We start from the raw sequence: 23,570 nt of genomic DNA on the forward strand, positions 1-23,570 counted from the left end.
GATTTTTCAGTCATGGAGCAAACGTCAATGTGCACAATATCAAGAACATTTTCTGCACGATGTGGAGGGAGTGTACGAAATGCAACCCTATGTTGTTTACCTGCAAAACAATGTGCACAGGGTTTCAAGGATATACCTTTCAACTCAGGGAGGTACTCCATGCGAGCAAGAGCGTGCATGCCCTTCTCAGTCATATGCCCAAGCCTCTTGTGCCACAATTCAACCGAAGTGTCTTTTTCAGCAATGTTCAACACCTCATTGCACAACTTGGTTTTAGTCACATAGAGATTACCTTGCTTACTTCCTCGAGCCACAATCATAGAGCCTTTGGCGAGCTTCCATTTTCCTTCACCAAAATAACTAGGATGTTTGATATCATCAAGCTTGCCCACTGACAACAAATTCAGCCTTATGTCGGGAACATGCCTCACATCATCGAGCACCAATCTGCAACATGTGTTTGTTTCAATGCATATAGAGCCCTTGCCAACAATTGCTGACGAACCACTATTTCCCATCATCACTTGGCCAGTAACACCACTAGTGTAAGATGTGAAAATACTCCTTATATGATGTGATGTGGAAGGACCCACCTGAATCCACAACCCAACTCATAGCATCATCACGAACAACACTATAGAAATCTTCATCTTCAATGATTAGATAGTCCTCATCTGTTGCGGTCATGGCTGAACTGCTCTCAGCCTTTTGCTCGGTTTTCTTTGTGAGTTTCCCCTCTGCAAGCTCACTTTTGTACTTCCTGCACTCGCTCTTTATGTGTCCCGGATTGCCACAATGAAAGCAAGTAATATCTTTTCTCTGTTTTGACTTTGATCTCCCCCTGGATTTGCTTTTGCCTTGCTGAAATCTTGTATTGTTGCGTCCACGGTTCTCATTCTTCCCATGGGTTTCAGCCACATATGCATCAGAAGAAGGGGCATCATCATTTTCCTTCTTTCTGGTTTCTTCATTCAGCATACTGTTCTTCACCATCTCCAAAGTCAACTTCCCATCCGGAGTTGAATTGCTAAGTGACACAACAAGCGTGTTCCAACTATCAGGCATGGAACTCGGCAGCAACAATGCCTGCACCTCATCCTCAAGGTTGGTCTTCATGGCTGAAAGTTGATTTATATCGCATTGGAAGACATTCAAATGCTCAATCACACTTGTGTCATCTCAGTACTCAAACTTTGCAAGTCTTTTGATCACCGAGGCTTTGTTCATTGATGTCTTCCTCTCGTACATGGACTCCAACTTCTGCCACATCTCATAAGCATTTGTGTCGTTTGCAACATGGTGGAAAATATTGTGGTTGATGTACAACCGAATCATACCTACTGCCTTTCTGTGCAATACTCTCCATTCTTCTTCTGTGACACCAGTGGGTATGTTGTCTATCACAATTGGCTCATACAAATCCTTGCAATAAAGAATGTCTTCCATCATGGGCTTCCATAATGAGTAATTCGAAGAATCAAGTTTTATCATGTCACTTGTAGTAGTGCTTTCTTCCAAAGGCATTGTGAGCAGCTCTTCCAGCAACAATCAAGCAACTGAGATTTGCAACCTTCTAAGCAACCAAAGCTTTGATACCACTCTATTGGGGAATTAGCACATAAATGCACTTGTGGTTAACTGAAAACTGTAGCGGAAACAAGTAATCTGAGCACCACATCATGTACTAACTCAAGGATCATTGCTTAGCATGGAAGGAAACATATGCAACAGCATATATGGAGGCAGAAAATGTTACTCAGCAGGCAAGACACTCCTCAGCCTAGTGTCTTGTGGTAGGAGTAAGTTTCTGGACAGCAGCAAGCATCAACAAGGAGACACCAGATTTTTACGTGGAAAACCCCTCAACTTGAAGGGGAAAAACCACGGGCCGAAGCGACCCAAATCCTCTTCCACTATTATCAAATGTGGGATACAACAAGTTCTTCTCTAGATAGCACTAGAGGATCTCATACATCAAGATTTCTGAATCTTGGATGAACACAATAAGATTTGCGGCTCAAGAACTAGAGATTGGAACAATCTCACGAAAGATGGTGAAACCGGAGCTTGAAGGAGACAAGGTAGTGGATCTAGACCATCACAACCTTGGGGAGGAGCTCCCTTGCTTCTTCCTTCAATCTTCCTCTTCTTCCCTTGCTCTCTTGGTTTTCTCTCTTCTTCTCCCTTGGAGGATGAACTGATCTTCATCACTCTTGGTGGTGGCTGCTGGATGGAGAGTAAAGCATCCCATCCACTTATGTGCAAAGACCAAAATGACCCTAGGTCATAACCCTAATGGGTAGTGGGCTTCTGCACCTCTTTGGGCTGCCTAAATGGCCTCAAGTGGTCATCTCCTCACAGCCCGCATGAGGAGGATATCCCAACACGTTGTTGTTCGTCGAAGGAGACATGAGCCATGTGGGGTAGTCGATCTCGGCGGAAGTAGGAGACCTCATCGCCATCGTCATCACCGGGCAGAGGATCTTGGCAGGAGGAAGGGAGTGGAGTCGCCGACGGAGAGAGAAGCGCTTGGCCGGAGGGGCAGGGGAAGCTCGGGAGGATCGAGTCTATGTCGTTGCTTCTGGAGGATTTCCTTCCCAGCATAAAGAGATCAGGGAAACGCTCCCAGGGAAGGGCCGTTGAAAGGGTAGAGGTCCCTCCCGACAGTGGGCTACCAAATGGCGCCGTGGGCTGCCCCGGGTGAAGTTGGCCCATGTCTTCTTTCCCAGGGATAAGGCCAGGATCCACTGATGTAGGAGATATGCCCTAGAGGCAATAATAAATGATATTATTTATCTCCGAGTTCAGAATTATGTTTATGTTCCATGCTATAACTGCTATGGTTCTCGAGTCTGCAATAACCACGAGGCTCGGAGGAAGACTCATATGCACGTGTGGAATAATAAACGGTAAAATGTATTCCTAGTCTGGCCTCTAAGACTAGCTCAAGTGTTGCATGATGGTTATGTTTTCCTGATCATGGGCATGTCTATGTCAGCAACCTTGAGGGCATAATGTTAAGAGAACATTTGTGTTGAATCGACCCGGCATGATGTTATGCTATGAGATTCATTCGTCACAAGTTTATTGGTACATAACACAGAGATGGTTAACGTTTGCATGATTCCTTAGACCATGAGAGTATCGAGTTTCTTCATGCTTGCTTCATGAACTTTGGGGTTTGTTAAACGTCATCCGTAAATGGGTGGCTATTACGGCGGCTTACGGGTTCATGGAAAAGTGTGTCAAGTAACTTGATAGCTCAAGATTGGGATTTGCTCCTCCGACGATGGAGAGATATCTCTGGGCCCTCTCGGTGTTACGGTATCCATCATCGTCTGGCCAGACACTTTGTGATTTTATCACGGGGATGCCGGAACACGATAACGAGAAAAGAGAACAATACCGGTAGCGAGGTAACTAGCATAGTGGACAAGTTGTTGATCGACGGGAATGCCAACATGTCTCACCTCGGGTATTTGTAACATATCGCGAAGCAACAGGAATAGCACACGGCAACTGGAGGTTCACTCGAATATTTATTCGTGTGGGTATAGGGGTCAATATGGGTGTCCACGGCTCCGATGTTGATCATTGATCGGAAGGGGTTCCGGGTCATGTCTATACTTCACCGAACCTATAGGGTCACACGCTTAAGGGTCATCTATCTGCTGAATACTAGACAGGGAGTCTGAGAGAAAATCACCGAAAAAGTTTCGGACACCGAAAAGTTTCGGACAGCGGAATCGTATCGCAGAGAGAGGTCATCGGATAAGTTGGGATGATACCGAAAAGTTGTTTCGGGATACACCATTAAGTCAAATTGGTTTCGGCACATGCCTGATAATTCTTGGAGGATGCCAGAATCATTCTGGAAGCTTTTTGGAATTTTCTGAGATAAAAACCGGAAATGTTCCGGAGCTGCCGGAGCCACTTCAGATGCGTTTCGCAGATGAAAATCACTAAAACCGGAATTGTTTCGGAACGCGTTGAAAATCATTTTAGTGGGTACTGGAAATGTTCTTAGCCCACATAAATATTTTCAGTTCGATCAGACGCTGAAAAATGTCGTCGTGAATAGTGAAAATCAGCTTTATGGTTACTTTATGGAAAGCCACCTTTTGGGGCTTTGCTCCAAAAGATCTTGGGGATGACATGGATGGATAGGAGCCATTTTTTGGGCCCCTCATGGGGGTGTGGCTGGCCACATGGGGTATCCCCCCTTGGGGACCCTCTTGTTCCTTGGTTTCACTCCTAGGTCCTTGTGGAAGGACTTCATTCATGTGCATTTTGGGTTTTTTGTGAAACTACCCTACCCCCTTGGGATTTCCTATAAATAGAGGTGGAGGGGCAGCCCTCCACACTCATCCCTTGCTCTCATACACATGCCATGCATTATCTGGCTTCTTCTCTCCCTCCCACGAAAAGAGTTTCGTAGAGCCGTAAGGCTGTCTGGGTTCCGGCGGGAACTAGTTCTGGACGGCGAAGCCCTGCCGGATAGATGACACCGTATGTGTGCAACTCTGTAGAGAGATTGTAGTTTCGGTCTTAGTTCGTGAGTGCCTCCCGAAGGGCTGTCCGTGTGACCGTCCGAGTTTCGAAGGTCCTCCCGAAGGGCTGTCCGAGTGACCGTTCGAGTTTCGAAGGTCCTCCCGAAGGGCTGTCCGCGACACCGTCCGGGGGGCTGTTCGACCGCCTCCTGGAGGGCTGTCTGAGGAGCAGATGAGGGTATACATCCTCGCGGTTGGGAGGTTGTAAATCCTAGCTGCGGGGATCTGCACCGCCGATCGTCATCGACTCTACTTCCCGCTGCGCTACGAGTCGGTAACGAAAAAGATCAAACCATGTATGCAGTCTCCATAGTGGTCCTGGGCTGGTGTGTAGGTCGGAAAATTTTTGTTTTCTGCTGCGTTACCCTACAGTGGCATCAAGAGCCGTGCTATGCGTAGATGCAGGTTTCGATCTAGAATACATGGAGATGTATGGGTATTGCATAATATAATTAGGTAGTAGATGAGATCTATTGCTGAAAATTATTTATGCGGGTGACAGATGAAATCTGTTACCCGAGGTTCTTGTTGCTTCCCTAGAATTTGCGTTTGCTCAATCTCGAGACAGCATGGTGGAATTTGACAAAGTTCTGGCAATCCGTGATCCTGATTGATCATGGAAGTGCTATCAGTTCTTTGGGTTCTGCCATAGTCAAAAGAAAGATGAAATTCGCAGATGAAAGGGCATTGCAGATATGATCTGCACGGGGGTCATGCGTATGACGAAGTTTAGTATGGGGCTCGAGATTTAATTATCCCGTGTTTCATACACCCCGAGATGTTAATCTAGCAACCTGAATAATCATACTTGATGATAAAACGTTGGTAGCTGCGGTTTAAGTCAAAACCTTAGAAGCCACGTAAAATAAAATTTTGCATAAACCTATTAGAGGCGTCTAACTTGGTTTTGCAGGATGTGCATGTGATGTGGTATAGCAGTGCTCATACTAATTCGATTATGTATGAGATGACTATATGATGTAATTTGATTAACATGACCTGTGTGTCATGATTCGGCATGATGGCTGGAGCCATATGATTGCATTTTAATGACCTGCGTGTCAACCTTGTTGTAATGCATTATTTTGTTAGCTATAGAAATAGCAATATTATCTGGTGCATCGACAAGGTGGTGGCAATCTTCGTGAAGGTGACCACCAACGCGAATGCCGAAGACGAAGAAATGAAATACTTCTCCGTCAGAAAGGGCTATACCATATCATGCTATTATGAATTGCCTGAGATGTTTATCCCTTATGATGCACCCTTCTTGATTGCGCGGTAGTCGCTTTTATTAGGGTGATCTCTCACTTAAAATATCAAGTAGTTAGTGTTCTCCCAAGTGTAGCACCGTCACGGCACCTATCTTTTCGGGGTGCGCCATGGATGCATGGGTACGAACGATTAGAGAAGTGTGAGGCGGGTGAGGTCAGACCTCGCAACAAGATCACTTGGTTGTCTTGACGTTCATGGCAGGATCGTCCTGAGCTCGGAACACACGCATCGAAAGATGAGCAAGAGTCACATAGAGATGTGATCGGCAAGTTGGCCTACCGATTAAAATTCCCGTTATGAGATGATGATTCTATGGCGATGAATTGAAGTCTGGATCTTGTATCACTCAAAATTAATTGTGAGAGATATTGATTTGAGTGGGAGCGCACTGTTGAATTAACATGTTTAAATTCTCAGTGCAATTAATTATGAACACTGTCTAAGTGTTTCTTGCATAATAGTTGTAGAATAATGGCTCGCATTTCCACCTTCCCTATTAAAATTGAATAGCTGTTAAATATCTGGTTAAAACTTTACGATTGGTAACGTAATATGAGGATTGTCCTCAAAAGTGCCGAGAAGGACTTTGTCCTATCGCATGCTTTCCGTATCCTCCCGCTAATGTTATGGATCATGTGACTCTCGTCCTTCGATCCAAAAGCTAGAATTCTGTTACGGTCAAGTGGAATATGGTTGCTTCCATGAAACCCAGACTTCGAAAGTTGGGTTAGTTATATGATATTCATGGAACTGAAAATTATTTTCAGATACAAACAAAGCAATGTTTGTTTGCAAGTATTAGTAAAAGTGTTTACTATGCATTTGACTGTTGGGAAAGGGATCCAGAAGAACGCCTGTCATATAATGAAAGGTGAATAAAACAACAACTTAAAGAGAAAGGAAGTGTCCAAAGGGTGTTAGTATGACTTACACGCCTAGGAAGTCCGGGGCTAATGCCACTCTTAAGTTGGGTGCTTCTTCTGAGAGTAGGAGAAATACTAAAAGTTAAACTGTTAGAAGTATAAAGGCAAAAGGAAAGAAGACTGGAATATCCAGCTCATGTATGAATGTCATACAAGTTTTTGATGTATAGAAGGCTGGTCAAAGATATAGTTCTTGCGAATTATGGTTAAACATGTTAATCACTAATTCTTGGGTATTGTGAGTTCATCACAAAATTGCCCGCTCGATTGCATTCTGTTGCAACTCGATGTAAGAACTACTATGGCCTGAAAGACTAGCTAGAAATGAGGTTAAGGTATACACAGGGAACATAGTAAATGTTACTATACCTTCCATCGGTGTATTGCCATCTGTATTTATTTTCATAATTCATTTAGAGTTTTACAAACTCTATCCCATTGCATAAGGTATCTTGCAAGAAGGTTGTTCATAAGAGAACTTTTTATGTTCGATGTTATGAATAACACAAGGGCCATACTTTCATTATGAATGAGATGTATGTTATGAATATTGATAATAATACAATACCTCTGGGTTTACTTTCATAATTCATTTTAGAGTTTCATACACTCTAGCCCATTGCACAATGTTTGTTGCAAAAGAGTTGTTCATAAAAACAACAATTGTTGTTAAGTATTATGAATAACATGAAGGGCCATGCTTCCATCCAAGATGGCATGTATGTTATGAATATTGATGGTAATATGATACATCCATAACACTGACGCTAAATGTCGCAAGACTAAAAGAATACCACACAAGTGTGGCACTACATTTGGTCACATTGGAGAAACCGCATGGAAAATTCCATTATGATGGATTTTGAAGTCTTCTTGATGTTGAATCATCTGACACTTGCAACTTTCCTCCGAAAAGTGAAGTGACTAAAATACCGTTCACAGGCCATAAGGAACGACAACAAACTTATTAGTGATCATACATTTGATGTGTGTAGTCCGATAAGTGTTGTTAGTGGTGGATTTATTTATCTTCAGAAATGACTCAAGTAGATATATGGATATTTACTTGATGAGACGTAAGTCTGGATCTTTTGAAATCATTCGAAAGGTTCTCAAAAATGAAGTAGAAGTTATTGTAACAAGAAAATTATGTTTCTGCAATTTGATTGCACAAAGGAATATTTGAGTTACATGTTTAGCGAATGTCTGATGAGTTGTGAAAGGGGTTTCATAACTTGCACCTCCCGGAACACCACTGCAAGTGGAAAGTCTGTGGAGATGTAATCAAACCATTTATGACATGGTAAGGTGAAAGATGACATAAATAAATTTGCCATTATCCCTTTTAAAGTGATGCTTTAGAGACTGCGGATTTTACACTGAAAAGAGCTACATCGGGTCTGTTGAAATGAAGCCATGGTATGGTACGCCCAACCATGTTATATCTTTTCTTAACATTTGGAATATGGGGCTTGTGTAAAAGGTTACAAACCTATTCCAAATCAGACAAGTGCTACTTTGTAGGTTATACCAAAATGTTGGTTATTCCTCCCTCACTATACCGAGGCAAATAGTTTTGCCGCGAAACGGTGTGCTTTTAAAGAGAATGGTTCTTTCAAAAAGGTGAGTGGGAGAATAGTGCAACTCGACGAGATAAACAGTATCTACGTCATCAGATCAAAGGAAAGAGACCTTGGAAGTAATTCCAGAGTTTCCTACTGCGACTGATACGGAAGTCTCTACAATAAAATGTATGAACTTCGGTCGAACTTGCAGCTGAACCACGTAGGCAAGGCTCGTGCAAACCTCTCAGGTGCGCAAACGAGATATTGTTGTTAGACAACATTATACCTACGATACACAAGGAAGCGTTGATGGGCCCTGACTCCGGAATTGGCTAAATGCCAATACAACCCAAGTTAGTTTCCATATAAGTGATTCAAGATTAAAACCTTGATACACCTTTCGGAAGACTTAGAGTCTAACGAATATTTATGGAACTTAAAACTGATACGGATAAAATGTTTTATCCATAAAGCTCGACTTGTTAAAATAACAAATTCAAGAGTTGACTACGATGAGGTTGTTTTCATCGTAGCGATGCTTAAAGTCGGTTCGGGTTGAACTAGCAATTAATACATATTTCAATCATGAGATATGAAACATGGATGATAAAAGGATTTCCATCTGATGGAAATGAAAGCTAGGACTTGTATATGATACAGTCCAAAGTAATTTGTCGATCCAGAGGATGCTAGTAGGTAAGCAAACTTCATAGTTCCAGCAATGGACAGAAGAGAGCAAAATGGAGTTGGAATCTTCGTGTTTTGATGAAATGGTCAAAGGGGTTTTGACTTCATCAATGGGTAACGAAGATGCTTGTAATTCAAGAAAGTAAGTGGGAGCGTAATAATATTTCTAAAAACCTTATGTGCTTGGCACATTGGTAATTGGAAATAAATTTCTTGACACGAATTAGGACTTCATTTGAAAATAGTTTTTCGATGAAGTGCTTAGGCTAAATAGCCTCAATATTATGCATGATGATCTATGGAGATAGATTTACCTAATGGGGCTAAGCAATGAATACATATTGACAAGATGCTAAAACCTTTTAGCATTTAAAACGCCAAGGAGTGATTCTTGCCAAAGTCACATGGAAGGAGTTTTTGCAAGACTCGGTGTCCCAAAACACTGATGAGTAAAATACATGATGCAGATTCCACACACTTTTGTGTTTGGATTAATCATGTATTCCATGGTATGTAAAACAACCAGATATGTCCGATACTCCCAAGGTGTTGCGAGTATGGATACTAAAGTGATCAAAGTACTGATCGTGGGACAACAGTGAAAAATGTCATTGAGTACTAGAGTAAGTACTGATGATATGTTTTCTTGCAAGCGGAGATCATGAAGAGTTCGTTGTAAAATGTTACATCGATAGTCTTCATCTTTTCACTGTGCGATTTTTGATTTAAGTTAAGGGTTTTGTGTAACACACAATGTGGTGGCACAGTTAGTTGGAATTTGTTCAAACTAGTTACTGTGGCGAATTCTATAACAAGGGCTAAGTATGTTGACGCTTTAGAAGCCACAAAGAAGATGTTGAATCATATAGTTCATTCATGAACTTAGTATAGTTCCAAGATGGCTTTTGACAATGGGACACTACTGCAGGTAGTTGCTCCAAAACTCAGTCTAAGGAATCCAGGTTCGACCTGTGATTCACATACATACAAAGCCAAGTCCACACAAAATATGAATTTTGTGAAAACGTGAAAACACGAGGACATGCAAAGATACACACGGAACTGAAGTCGTCAGATCCGTTGGACATCAGGCTATACCACAAGCGGAGCATATTTACACCGGTGTGCCACAGGTGTAAAGTGCATTGGCATTAACTAGATTATTGACTCTAGTGCAAGTGGGAGTCTGTAGGAGATATGCCCTAGAGGCAATAATAAATGATATTATTTATCTCCGAGTTCAGAATTATGTTTATGTTCCATGCTATAACTGCTATGGTTCTCGAGTCTGCAATAACCACGAGGCTCGGAGGAAGACTCATATGCACGTGTGGAATAATAAACGGTAAAATGTATTCCTAGTCTGGCCTCTAAGACTAGCTCAAGTGTTGCATGATGGTTATGTTTTCCTGATCATGGGCATGTCTATGTCAGCAACCTTGAGGGCATAATGTTAAGAGAATATTTGTGTTGAATCGACCCGGCATGATGTTATGCTATGAGATTCATTCGTCACAAGTTTATTGGTACATAACACAGAGATGGTTAACGTTTGCATGATTCCTTAGACCATGAGAGTATCGAGTTTCTTCATGCTTGCTTCATGAACTTTGGGGTTTGTTAAACGTCATCCGTAAATGGGTGGCTATTACGGCGGCTTACGGGTTCATGGAAAAGTGTGTCAAGTAACTTGATAGCTCAAGATTGGGATTTGCTCCTCCGACGATGGAGAGATATCTCTAGGCCCTCTCGGTGTTACGGTATCCATCATCGTCTGGCCAGACACTTTGTGATTTTATCACGGGGATGCCGGAACACGATAACGAGAAAAGAGAACAATACCGGTAGCGAGGTAACTAGCATAGTGGACAAGTTGTTGATCGACGGGAATGCCAACATGTCTCACCTCGGGTATTTGTAACATATCGCGAAGCAACAGGAATAGCACACGGCAACTGGAGGTTCACTCGAATATTTATTCGTGTGGGTATAGGGGTCAATATGGGTGTCCACGGCTCCGATGTTGATCATTGATCGGAAGGGGTTCCGGGTCATGTCTATACTTCACCGAACCTATAGGGTCACACGCTTAAGGGTCATCTATCTGCTGAATACTAGACAGGGAGTCTGAGAGAAAATCACCGAAAAAGTTTCGGACACCGAAAAGTTTCGGACAGCGGAATCGTATCGCAGAGAGAGGTCATCGGATAAGTTGGGATGATACCGAAAAGTTGTTTCGGGATACACCATTAAGTCAAATTGGTTTCGGCACATGCCTGATAATTCTTGGAGGATGCCAGAATCATTCTGGAAGCTTTTTGGAATTTTCTGAGATAAAAACCGGAAATGTTCCGGAGCTGCCGGAGCCACTTCAGATGCGTTTCGCAGATGAAAATCACTAAAACCGGAATTGTTTCGGAACGCGTTGAAAATCATTTTAGTGGGTACTGGAAATGTTCTTAGCCCACATAAATATTTTCAGTTCGATCAGACGCTGAAAAATGTCGTCGTGAATAGTGAAAATCAGCTTTATGGTTACTTTATGGAAAGCCACCTTTTGGGGCTTTGCTCCAAAAGATCTTGGGGATGACATGGATGGATAGGAGCCATTTTTTGGGCCCCTCATGGGGGTGTGGCTGGCCACATGGGGTATCCCCCCTTGGGGACCCTCTTGTTCCTTGGTTTCACTCCTAGGTCCTTGTGGAAGGACTTCATTCATGTGCATTTTGGGTTTTTTGTGAAACTACCCTACCCCCTTGGGATTTCCTATAAATAGAGGTGGAGGGGCAGCCCTCCACACTCATCCCTTGCTCTCATACACATGCCATGCATTATCTGGCTTCTTCTCTCCCTCCCACGAAAAGAGTTTCGTAGAGCCGTAAGGCTGTCTGGGTTCCGGCGGGAACTAGTTCTGGACGGCGAAGCCCTGCCGGATAGATGACACCGTATGTGTGCAACTCTGTAGAGAGATTGTAGTTTCGGTCTTAGTTCGTGAGTGCCTCCCGAAGGGCTGTCCGTGTGACCGTCCGAGTTTCGAAGGTCCTCCCGAAGGGCTGTCCGAGTGACCGTTCGAGTTTCGAAGGTCCTCCCGAAGGGCTGTCCGCGACACCGTCCGGGGGGCTGTTCGACCGCCTCCTGGAGGGCTGTCTGAGGAGCAGATGAGGGTATACATCCTCGCGGTTGGGAGGTTGTAAATCCTAGCTGCGGGGATCTGCACCGCCGATCGTCATCGACTCTACTTCCCGCTGCGCTACGAGTCGGTAACGAAAAAGATCAAACCATGTATGCAGTCTCCATAGTGGTCCTGGGCTGGTGTGTAGGTCGGAAAATTTTTGTTTTCTGCTGCGTTACCCTACAACTGAAACCAAATGACTCCTTGGGAGAGCTTATTTGGCGGTCTGCAGCAGCAGATGATCATAGGATCCCCATATCAGGCTTACTAGAACATTGCAGTGTTCCTAATAAATATTCAGAAATTTTGTGAGACCATATATACACGGTATATAATGCACCCTAAAATTTCTGATAATCTGTGAGCACATATGCAATATGCATGTACTACTTAGCGAAAACGCAACACAGGAAAAAATGCATACTAGTAAAGTTGGACTCTTGATTTGGCCCATTATCATCACTATTTTTTTTCTAGGGCTATAGGCTGAACTTTGAATTGTTTTTTCAAGAAATTATACATATTTTTGCATCTACGTTATGTGAATTTTCCAGAAATTTAAGAAAGTTGTACAGTCTGTAGAAACCAGATACTCCGGGTAAATTCTCCGTGTGCGCCAGAGCTTCTCAGGTCCACAACCCAAGCTGTTCTCGGCATCCGCCTACAGTGAGTCAAAATGGGAATGGGCCGACCCAGCCCTGGCCCCGTGGCCCCAAGGTCAAAATATGAGGCCACGGGCCGGCCCATTTTATCAGAATTTTGTGGCCCCATTGACCCATTGGGTACATGAGGCCGACACAGAATTTAGCAAATGTTTAGTAAAATGGCAAGATCATGAGACTACATGTTTGAAAGAGCATCAAGCTAAATACCTCAATCCAATAGATTCGAACAAGATCAAAAGATTACAAGTTTCAAAGAACGTCAAGCTAATGACCTCAATCCAACAGACTCATACAAGATCAAAATATTACAGGTTCAACATGCTAATCTTTTCACATCCAGTAGGTTATAGAGAAAGCTGACATATCTTTGCTTCACCATCTGCTTGAGGTTTAACATCAATTGCTCCAACAAGCATCAGTCCTCGATATCTGTATTTACAAAGAAATGTTACAAGAGTAATTCTGTGCACATCAACTAAATAGTATATTTATCCATCAAAAAAACTAAATAATATATTTATGAACAGAGGAATATGCTTAGTAGCAAATGCGTGTTCCAGAAAACCAATTCATGATCAGGTTTGCAAGAAAATACACTTCTAAATATCCATTATACACTACCCGTCATCCACTCCGCAACATATTCTAATCAAGATTTAGTTAGCAATGCATATTTTTAATATAGTTTGGCGATGAAAAAAATGAATCTGAACTACACATTCATATCTGAGAGAAAAAAGAAATATATATTAGAGATCAACTATAACTTGGGGAAACCAAAACTAAAAGCACTACAAAGTCAACACCAATGATTAAATAGAATTTATGGCTACACAAACCGTTGAAGATAGTTCTAAACCTAGGCCAAAACGAACTGGTGCAGTTCTGTGTGTAAAACACTATATATTCATCTACATGTTTGGGCTGCATCTTGCAAATAGTTCCCTGGAACAAACTGTAGATATGAAATCCCTCTTTAAAAAGCAGACATCATACTTTAAGTGTACTTTCATATACATGGCACTACATACATCAGAAAGTTTCTCATACCTTGTAAGTCTAGTAAAATGTCATGAACTGAAGCCAAGCTACGTTGAGTATTAGCTGCAGAAAAAAAAAAGAAACTTGTAAACTTGAAGTATTGATAAGAAACAAAGAAGAAACTTGTGTTGTATGGCTTTACCGGTGGCCCTTATCCAATCTTGTAAGCAAACAAGAGCTTCAAGTGTCGTTGCGGTCATTCGACTTCGAAAATCTGATAGGACTCTCTCCCCTGTGCTGAAGGCGGACTCGGATGCCACCGCAGAGGCAGGAGCCGCCAAGATATCTACTGCCATGCGACTCAGCGTTGGGTATTCACCTGAGTTCGTCTGCCACCATGCAAGGATATTGAATTGATCACTTCGACGGATGGGTACCTTTGACAAGTACGAATCAAGTTCAGTAGAATCCAAATTTGTTGATCGAGCAGTGAGGGTGACATGTTGGTCCCAATCAGCCATAGGATCTTCACCACTTATAGCCATGTCATCATCACCTCCTTGTGACATGGGATCTGAGCCATTGTCATTCAATTGGAGGTATTCCTTGAACAACCCTTGGAACACATTTTTTTATTTTAGCAATCATTGCTGCAGCTACGTTCCCAAACTCTAGGCCAAATCGGAACTCAATATATTTCAACTTGAATTGTGGGTCCAAAATCACTGGAATACAAAGGCTCAACCATGTCATCTTCCAGTACCTTCTGAATTTTCTCTTCATATATTTGACTGTTGTACCCATCTCAGAATCCTCTTCATAATGTTGTTGCTCTAAGGTCAGCTTCACTTTTCACATTTCATGGAAATACAAATTAGCAGTTGGATATTTTGTGCCCGATATCACATTAGTGGCTTCATAAAATGCCTTCAGTAGCCTGCAAACATCTTCGGCATTTTCCCAATCCTCAAAAGATGGCTTGAAGGTATATTGTTTATCGTGAATGGCCAAAGAGTCAAACACTCCGCGATACTCCTTCGCTATATCAATCATCATGTAGGTTGAGTTCCAGCGAGTTGGAACTTCAAGACTTGGAGTTCTCCCACATGATACACCATGCTGCGCAACGATTTCTTGAAATTTTTCCTTTCGACTTGGTGAGCTTCGAATATATTTGACACTTTCACGCATCATGTTGATCACTGGACCAAGGAAGTTCAATCCTGCTTGACATATCAGATTTATGACATGGGCAGCACAACGTTGGTGAAACAACTTGCCACTACCAGGTAACATCTTCTTAAGCAGGAGATGTGCCTTCAATAGCTTCATCATTGCACCATTGTTTGATGCATTGTCTAGCGTCACAGCAAAGAGATTATCTTCAATGTTCCACTCTCTTATGAAATTCACCATGACGTTGAACATTGCAGCTCCTGTGTGCGGCGTCTCCATAGCTGCGAATTTCACTATCCTCTTCTGCGGCTTCCACTCCTCATCAATGAAGTGAGCTGTGATGCAAATGTACCCCACTGTCTGATTTGATGTCCACAGATCCGTAGTCAAAGAAATCTTGGATTTGGAGTTTTGGAACATCCTTTGCAGAATTCTCTTCTCTTCCTTAAATGCTTTCATGCAGTCCTCCTTCACTGTTTTTCTACATATCATCTTGAAGCTAGGATTTAGACTAGAGACAAATCTTCTAAATCCATCGTACTCCACCAATGAGAATGCCAATTCATGCAACACAATCATCCTCATTAGCTCTCGGCGTGCTAATGCCTGATTAAATGTCCAGAGCCCCATTGCAACTCCATCAGGACTCACGATAGAAGCACTCAGCTGTCCAGAAACTCTAAGAACCTTCTTCCTTTCCCTGCATCTCTTCAAATGTTTGCGCAATGAACTTGTTCCATGTTTACGCTCAGCACAAATATTCCTTGCACAGTGTTTGCACTCAGCAGCTACAACTATGCCATCAACACGGATAGGCTCATATTCTTTCCACACTTTAGACAAAAACTTTCTTCCCGGTTCAGAAAATGAACCCATGTCAATGATCTCAACCCCTCCCTCTTCATCCACATTATCTCCCTCTTCTTCTTCTTCTTCTTCTTCTTCTTCTTCTTCTTCTTCTTCTTCTTCTTCTTCATCATCATCATATTCTTCTTCATCATCCTCATCTTCTTCTCCTTCCTCTTCTTCTTCATAGTCAACATCTTCTTCATCAGCCTCATCTTCTTCACAATCAACCATACGAGTGTCTTGTGAACGTCCTGCTGAGCAAAGGACACGAGTGTTAACATTGCAATTACGAGTATTTTTTTATTTTAGCAATCATTAATTTGCATCCCTAGAAAAAGAAAGATTACCAATACTCACCATGATAAGCTCTACAAATGTTTATCGAAGAAGGAGACACCCCTGGGGGTGGTTGAGCCCTTCTCATTGTCGCACCGGATATCAACGATGAACCACCACTTTGGTATGCCTCATGGTCCCCTTCTTCCTCTTCCATTTTTCTGACCAGAGGGAAATATAGGAACATTAGAGAGCATTAACTTTCAAAATCAACAGCAGATGTAATACCCAAATTTCATTTACTTGTACTAGTGTAGGACAACCAACAAATTTTGTATATGAACTTAACAGAATTTGGTTTGAGAATCCAAACACTTAGGCCTCCTTTGGTTCATAGGATAGGAATTTCATAGGAATAGGAAAAGTATAGGAAATGAGGTGGCATGCATCTGAAATCCTATGAATGCTCAGACTATAGGAATAGGAAACTAAATGTCATTTGGTTCAGGGGATAGGAACACACATAGGAAACATAAAGAAATAATGTCATTTGGTTTATGGTTAATAATGTTAACAATTATACTCCCTCTGTAAAGAAATATAAAAGCGTTTAGAACACTACTTTAGTGATCTAAAAACTCTTATATTTCTTTACGGAGGAAGTATATACAAAGTGCAAATATAGACCCTGCCAGCATAGTATATTATCATGTAACTGGAGTATGAACTGAGCAACTAGTGCAGGCAATCATCAACTCATCACACGGGCTAGTGCAGGCAATTAAAATACAAATTGGCTGCTAGTGCATGGAGCCTGAATACACAATAGCATACTACTCCGTATGATGGATCCAGGGAGAGAAGGCAAGATGGATCCAGATAGTGCAGGCAATTAAAATACAAGATGGATCAAGATGGATCCAGGGACTGGACACAGATTTGATTCAACTTTTTTATTTCTTTTCCCATCCTTGTCTGCACGCGAGTTAGCGAAAAATGCAGGGAACAGTTATCCGCGCGCATGTCGTTCGCCATAGGAAATTTTCCATCAGCTTGGACCTAATGTTTCTGATCCTGTGAAATCTAGTTCATACTTGTTCATGTACTTGTTCATATAAAACATTTCCAATCAAATATGATCTAGTTACTTGTTCATGTACACTGACTGAATGACAGGGACCAACACCGTAGAACTACTACAGAACCAACACTGAAAGTAAGGCATGACCTGGGAGTACACTGACTGAATGAATGACAGGGACCAACACCGACTGAATGACTGATCCCATGGCTACAAAGTACACTGACCGAAAGTAGCAGAATCAATACTGAAACAATTGCAGACAACACTGATCAAGAACCAAAACAAGACCAGTGCTTGCATTGCAGCTGCGCTGGGACAGGGAGGAAGCCGGCAAGAGTCTCACCTGCGAGATGATGACGGCGACCGGAACGGCGAGGTAGACGGTGGACGGGACCGCAGGTCAGCGAGCTCGACGGCGACCAATACGACGAACGAGAGGCGGGAGGAACGCCGGCGGCAGCAGGCCAGCAGAGATGTTCAGGGGCAGCCGGCGGCGGCAGAGATGGTCGGGGGCGGCTGGTAGAGAAGGTCAGGGGAGGCCGAGGGCGGCAAAGATGGCCAGCAGCTGCCGGCGGCGGCAGAAATCGTCGGGAGCAGCCTACAGAGATCGTGGTGGGCGGCGGCAGAGATGGACTAGGGCAGCGCGATCAGACGGCTGGGTCGACCCGTCTGGTCCATCGGGTCACACGGTGCCGGCTCCACTGACCCATTTTATGATTCGAGGCCAACCCACCTGGCCCATTGGCCTCGAGATTTCGGGCCGGGTCAATGACCCAGCGGGCCGACCCGACCCATTCCCATTTTGAACAGTGAGCTATCATCAACTTTCTCAGGGTAGGTATGCATACAGTAATTGTTTGTTCTCATAAATATAACTTCAGGCAACTCTAGAGTTTCCGCACTGCCAATACAGCTAACAGTCGTTGGCACCAACACGCTGGTGATTGATTATTCACACCCATAATTAGAAAACAAAACCCCGCAAAATGACGTGCATCTCATATATAAATCATCCTGCCGCCGCCTCATCAGTAGGTGTAGCCCTTCTGGAACATGCCCTTCTTGGCCTCGTCGCTCTCGCCCTCGCCGGTGTAGCTGCCGAGCTGCGCCAACGAGTTGGCCTTGGCGCGGACCAGCAGGGCCTTCTGCGCCGCCTCGATGTTCTCGGGCTGCCCCTGCCACGTCTTCAGCACCGAGTTCTGGAGGGCCCGGGCGTACGAGAAGGACACGTGCCACGGGTTGGCGGACTGGTTCATCGCGTTCAGGTTCATGGTTGCCTCCAGCTCGGACTGTCCGCCGGAAAGGAACTGAAGGGAAAGGGACGATCGGGGTTATTGCTACTGTTTCTTACTCTGTTTATTATGTACTCCCTCCGTTCCCAAATATAAGTCTTTCTAGAGATTTCAACAGGTGACTACATACGGAGCAAAATGAGTGAATCTACACACTAAAATATGTCTACATGCATCCGTATATTATATTCCATTTGAAATGTCTACAAAGACTTATATTTAGGAACGGAGGGAGTATATGTCCACCGGAAATGGACTGAAGAAAAATAATCAGCAGAAGCTAAAATGGTTCAGAGGTTGAAGACCATACCATGATTCCAGGGACCGCGGGCGGTACTCTCCTCCTCAGCATTGTGAGGGTGTTCTTCGCAATGGCTTCTGGAGAAGCCTTCTCCTTGTGCTCAGCACCAGGGGTAACCATGCTGGGTTTCAGCAGGATGCCCTCAAACAGAACATTGTTTTCGGCCAGGTAGAAGAACACCTCTGACCACACCTTCTCTGCCACCTCAAGAGTTCTCTCGATGCCATGGTCACCGTCCAGAAGGATCTCTGGCTCCACAATTGGCACTAAACCATTGTCCTGCAGATTATTCAAGTTCGAAACAAGATAAGTAAAGATAAAGAGGGGCCCAAAATAGTAGAGATTATAGTGTAGGTTGCATAAATTTTATTGAATCATATAATGTACACTACCTCCATTCACAAATATAAGATGTTTTGGGTATTTCAATTGGACTACATACGGACTGAGATATGGACTAAATCTTTCACCATACACTAAAACGTGTCTATATACATCCGATTCAGAAAAAAGTTAGAACATCTTATGTTTGCGAACAGAGGGAGTACTATTTTTGCATTCATTTCATCAAATTCTAGTATCAGCTTACGAAGAAGAACCTGATTTGGAAATTTCAAAGGGAAAAATGTTCCGATTGGTGGTGTCAGAACAGAACCACCATGCTAGTGTTCATTGGTATATATGATTTCAATAACAGCATACCTACACAAGCATACAGATATTTACTTTTTCTACGTATTAATTAGTTCTCCCTACTTGCTATGAGATAGTGTTCAATGGATGATTATACTGTAGGATAGGTTATGTCATCGCACAGGTTTCTAGGAATAAGATATCAAATATGAGCATAAAAATGATTATGCTGTTCATCAACTCTCCATGAGTAAAATATCAAACTAAATAAAGGATCACTTCTTCATTCCAAAATGTTCAGCAGTTGAGAGCATGTATTACCTGAGCAATAGCAGCATAGCGAGCAAGTCCCCATGCCGCTTCCTTGACAGCTAATGCAGTAGGACCACAAGGGATGCTAACAACAGTCCGCCTATAGAAGATCAATATAGCATAGCAAGTTTAGAAAGGACAGGAGAATAAAACAAGTCAGAAAATGCACAAGGGTATGAACTGACCACTTCGCGAAGCGTGCACCCTGCTTGTAGTACTCAGCACACCTTGAGGCCAAACCATCAAGACCTTGGCACCAGGATTCATTGTTGGATCCGGGCAATGGAACCAAACCCTTTTGGGCAGAAAAAAATAAATCAAGTAATAAGATTAGAATGCTAGAGCTGTCTTGCTGACTACAACATCACGATAAATCAACGGTTGTCAGATCATGGCATGCATACCTTGTCAACCTTGATACCAGGCATGATATTCTGGTCCTTCAAGACGTCCACAAAGGTCTTGCCATCTGTAGTGGACTGGTAGAGAGTTTCCTCAAAAAGAATAGCACCAGAGATATATTCACCAAGACCAGCAGTGGTCAGCAACAGCTGCCTGTAAGCCTGGCGGTTAACTTCCGTGTTGTCCAAACCAATGGATGCCAATCTCTTTCCACATGTTGCACTCGACTCGTCGATCGCAAGGATCCCACGGCCAGGGGAAGCAACAGTTTTCTGCAATGGGACGAACTATTAGATTTGCAGTCATGAAACATAACAGAGAATGCATTGCAGCTGTGAAGGAAGGAACACTGAAGAAAAATAAACAGGAAATAGCTTACAAGACCAGTTTGGCATACCCAACATCAAACAATTAATACGATCATCAGTGTTAGTTTTAGACTTGCGGTGGTTCAAAACCTAAAGGCATGGTTCATTTGCATGAGGGCATGCTTCACACTAATTGGCAAATCAACAGTTCAACAGAACATTACAGTTGAAACAAAATAAAATCTAATATACACATGACGCAGAGCAGATAGCGTGAAAGCAAGCAAATCGTTTTCATCGAAGCGGAAAAGCCAAGATTAATTCTAACAAAAACAAGAACTTAAAATGCTGCTAGTTGGTTTTAAGCACAGGCAATTATTACAGAACAATCGTACGTCAGCAAGTCCACCCATCATGCCAACGTGAAAACAAGCAAATCCTTTTCACCGAAGCTGAAGAGCCAAGATTAAATCCTAACAAAACCATAACTTAAAACTGCTACTGCTAGTAGGCTTTCCGCGCAGGCAATTATTGCAGAGAAATCGTACGTCAGAAGATCAACCCATCAAGCTACTAGTAACAGAAGGCCACACTGCCTAGAAACAATTCGATGGTATTTGGAAGCGAGAGTTTATCTTCAGAGCAACACCAGCATCACATGGCCAACTTCCATAGCTACTGGGACAATCGTCTTGCGACTCAATTTACAAGTCAACCCTAACAAAGACAGCCAAATGTACCGCCAGATTTACCGTGGCCTGATCTGGGACCGATGCAAGTACCAGACGCAACAGAGTAACTGAGATCGTGAAACCTGCTATCCCTATCTAAAATAACAGAAGAAATCCATGGACACGGCATATATACACACATCTAGCGGCCCAAATTCGATTGCACGGAAGAGATTGTGACCTCCTCGCTCCTGATGCATGCAGAAAAGGTTCGTTCCCGATCGAAATTTAATTCGCTGGGAAAATCACACGCGACGGCCCCGTTTTCCCCAACCCCACACAGCAGTCCCCATCACGGATCGCTAGACGCCAACCCAAACTAAACAAACAAACAGAGCCACCACCACAGATCGCCGCATGCAACGCCCCAAGGCGAGATCCTCCCGCGGGCCACCGGCTCCTAGACCTAGGCGAGGCTACGGGGGTCGGAGAGGGGGGGAGGCGTAGGGTTGGTCGGCGGGGGCGCTCACCGCGGTGGAGACGAGCTCGTCGGCGTAGGAGCCGCCGGAGGCGCGGACGCGGACGAGCGAGGCGCGGCGGGCGGGCTGCGCGGACCGGACGGGGGCGAGCCGGGCGGCGGCCGGGGAGCTGAGCTTCGCCGTCACCATCGCCATTGGTTCGATCGGTCGATGCGTTCTGCGTTTGGACGCGACGGCGAGAAATAGGGAGAGGGAGTGGGTTGGTGGCTGGCGGAGGAAGTACGACCGCGGTTTTATGCATCCTGGCCCTCCATTTGCTAAGTATGTTCAACGGAGCCCCTGACCAACCCTCTTCTCGACGGACCGAGGTGGCTGGCGTGATACGGCAATAGGTGAGGGGCCAGAGTGAGATAGTTTCGTTTTTTTATGTTGGCCGTGGATCTCTCCGCCGCTGGGCGGATCCGCCGAGGCCAGATGAGATGCCCACGTTGGAAATCACGAGAACGCCCCTCCTTTTCTCCCGGACTCACGACAACGCCCCTTCTCTTCCTACTACCTCCATTCACCAGATTGTATATATTAGGCTGATGGAATTCCTTCAAATATGGAGGTAATTGCACCAGTGGTGCTTGAAGTTGTCGTCGATGTTCACTTTAGTGTCTCGTTTGTGTGTATGCCCAAGACTTTGATGAGGCGTGAAGCGCGACATGGGGCCACTATCGGCGGCCATACCCGCGCGGTCGCAACGCTTTTCGCAAAAATATAAAGGAAACTCATACTTTATTGTTTTTGCATTTGCAAGACAAAGCTTACCGTCAGGACACATCTGTCAGCACACAGCACAAATGAAAAACGGAATCAAAAAACTAAACAAACCCGAACACGCACCCTCCTTCTGATGTCACCCCGTAAGAAAAAATACCTCCTCCTAATGTCTCCTAACAAGGTGGCATAGCCGAGCTAGCCACTCCACTGTGGCCCATTTTCACATCATAGTTCTTTTTTTAGATTAAAGAAAAGAAACATGTTGGTTACCTTTTAGAATTTTAAAAAGTGTTCACATTTTAATAAAAATATTAGTGTAGTTTAAATGTTTATAATTAAATATATTTTCTAAAAAATATTGTTTTATAAAATATTCATGTATTCATTTGAGGATGTAAAATCTCAAGGCACACACTAGGCTTGTATGTATTTTTCCATACCTCCTATTTTTTTATTTTATTTTTTGTGTAAAACAGATGAACGCTTTTAAAACAACATAACCATTTTACTAAAGCATGAACACTCTTATATAATACATCTACTTTATCAAATACATGGAAAATTTATTTTAATACACATAACCATTTTACAAAAGTTATGTTAATATTTATTTAAATATGTGGACACTTTTAGAATTTTCATGGTATTGTGTTATAATTTAAATAACTTCCTTTGGCTTGTCCCTGATATTGATTGGTGACTGGTGATGTCTGATGTGGTTAGTACCTCCCTTAGGCATGTCCCGGATATTGTTGTTACTAGTAGAATGCACGTGCGTTGTCACGGGCTTTTGAAATATGCTGCTGAAGTTATATATACATAATGCATGTTAAATTTCCCATGTAGAGAATAGATAGCACGGACACAATCGAGTAATAATTGAAGTCCACTTAACTTGTAATGTAAATTAATAACAAAAATGTTCACATAAGTTTCAAAAAATGTTCATAACATATAAAAATGATTGTGTCATTTAATAATTTGGTCCTAAACATTTAACAACCGTTCACATGTTTTGCAGAAAACGTTCATGAAATTTAAAAACAATGTGCAACATGTGTTTAGAAATGTTCACTAGGTCTTGAAAAATGTTCAATGTTCAGTGTGCATTCTGTATTTCAGATAATGATTTATGATGTATTTAAAAAGTGTTTAATGTGTATCAAAAATGTTCAACCTATATACAAAAAATGTTCAACCTATA

General features: G+C 43.1%; 2 protein-coding genes across 3 annotated transcripts; both read right to left on the minus strand.

Moving 5' to 3' along the window:
- Nucleotides 1-12,756: 12,756 nt before the first annotated feature.
- Nucleotides 12,757-17,783, minus strand: LOC123076845 (zinc finger BED domain-containing protein RICESLEEPER 2). Of its 2 annotated transcripts, none has more exons than XM_044498990.1 (5): nucleotides 17,547-17,783; nucleotides 16,201-16,340; nucleotides 14,021-16,094; nucleotides 13,888-13,941; nucleotides 12,757-13,266 (listed from the first exon to the last, which is right to left on the minus strand). In XM_044498990.1, exons 2-3 carry the CDS (start codon nucleotides 16,334-16,336, stop codon nucleotides 14,671-14,673), a joined length of 1,560 nt encoding a protein of 519 aa, XP_044354925.1. In that variant the 5' UTR covers nucleotides 16,337-16,340; nucleotides 17,547-17,783; the 3' UTR covers nucleotides 12,757-13,266; nucleotides 13,888-13,941; nucleotides 14,021-14,670. The 2 variants fall into 2 exon arrangements, with proteins under 2 accessions (XP_044354925.1, XP_044354924.1); XM_044498989.1 differs by having other exon boundaries at nucleotides 14,021-16,097.
- Nucleotides 17,784-18,018: 235 nt separating this feature from the next.
- LOC123076846 (fructose-bisphosphate aldolase 1, chloroplastic) lies at nucleotides 18,019-21,915 on the minus strand. The gene is made up of 6 exons (XM_044498992.1): nucleotides 21,653-21,915; nucleotides 20,146-20,415; nucleotides 19,927-20,036; nucleotides 19,751-19,841; nucleotides 18,806-19,075; nucleotides 18,019-18,510 (listed from the first exon to the last, which is right to left on the minus strand). Exons 1-6 carry the CDS (start codon nucleotides 21,794-21,796, stop codon nucleotides 18,232-18,234), a joined length of 1,164 nt encoding a protein of 387 aa, XP_044354927.1. The 5' UTR covers nucleotides 21,797-21,915; the 3' UTR covers nucleotides 18,019-18,231.
- Between the last annotated feature and the right edge of the window lie 1,655 nt (nucleotides 21,916-23,570).

Source organism: Triticum aestivum, chromosome 3D, assembly GCF_018294505.1.
Source record: "Triticum aestivum cultivar Chinese Spring chromosome 3D, IWGSC CS RefSeq v2.1, whole genome shotgun sequence".
In the NCBI taxonomy this organism is placed as follows: domain Eukaryota; kingdom Viridiplantae; phylum Streptophyta; class Magnoliopsida; order Poales; family Poaceae; genus Triticum; species Triticum aestivum.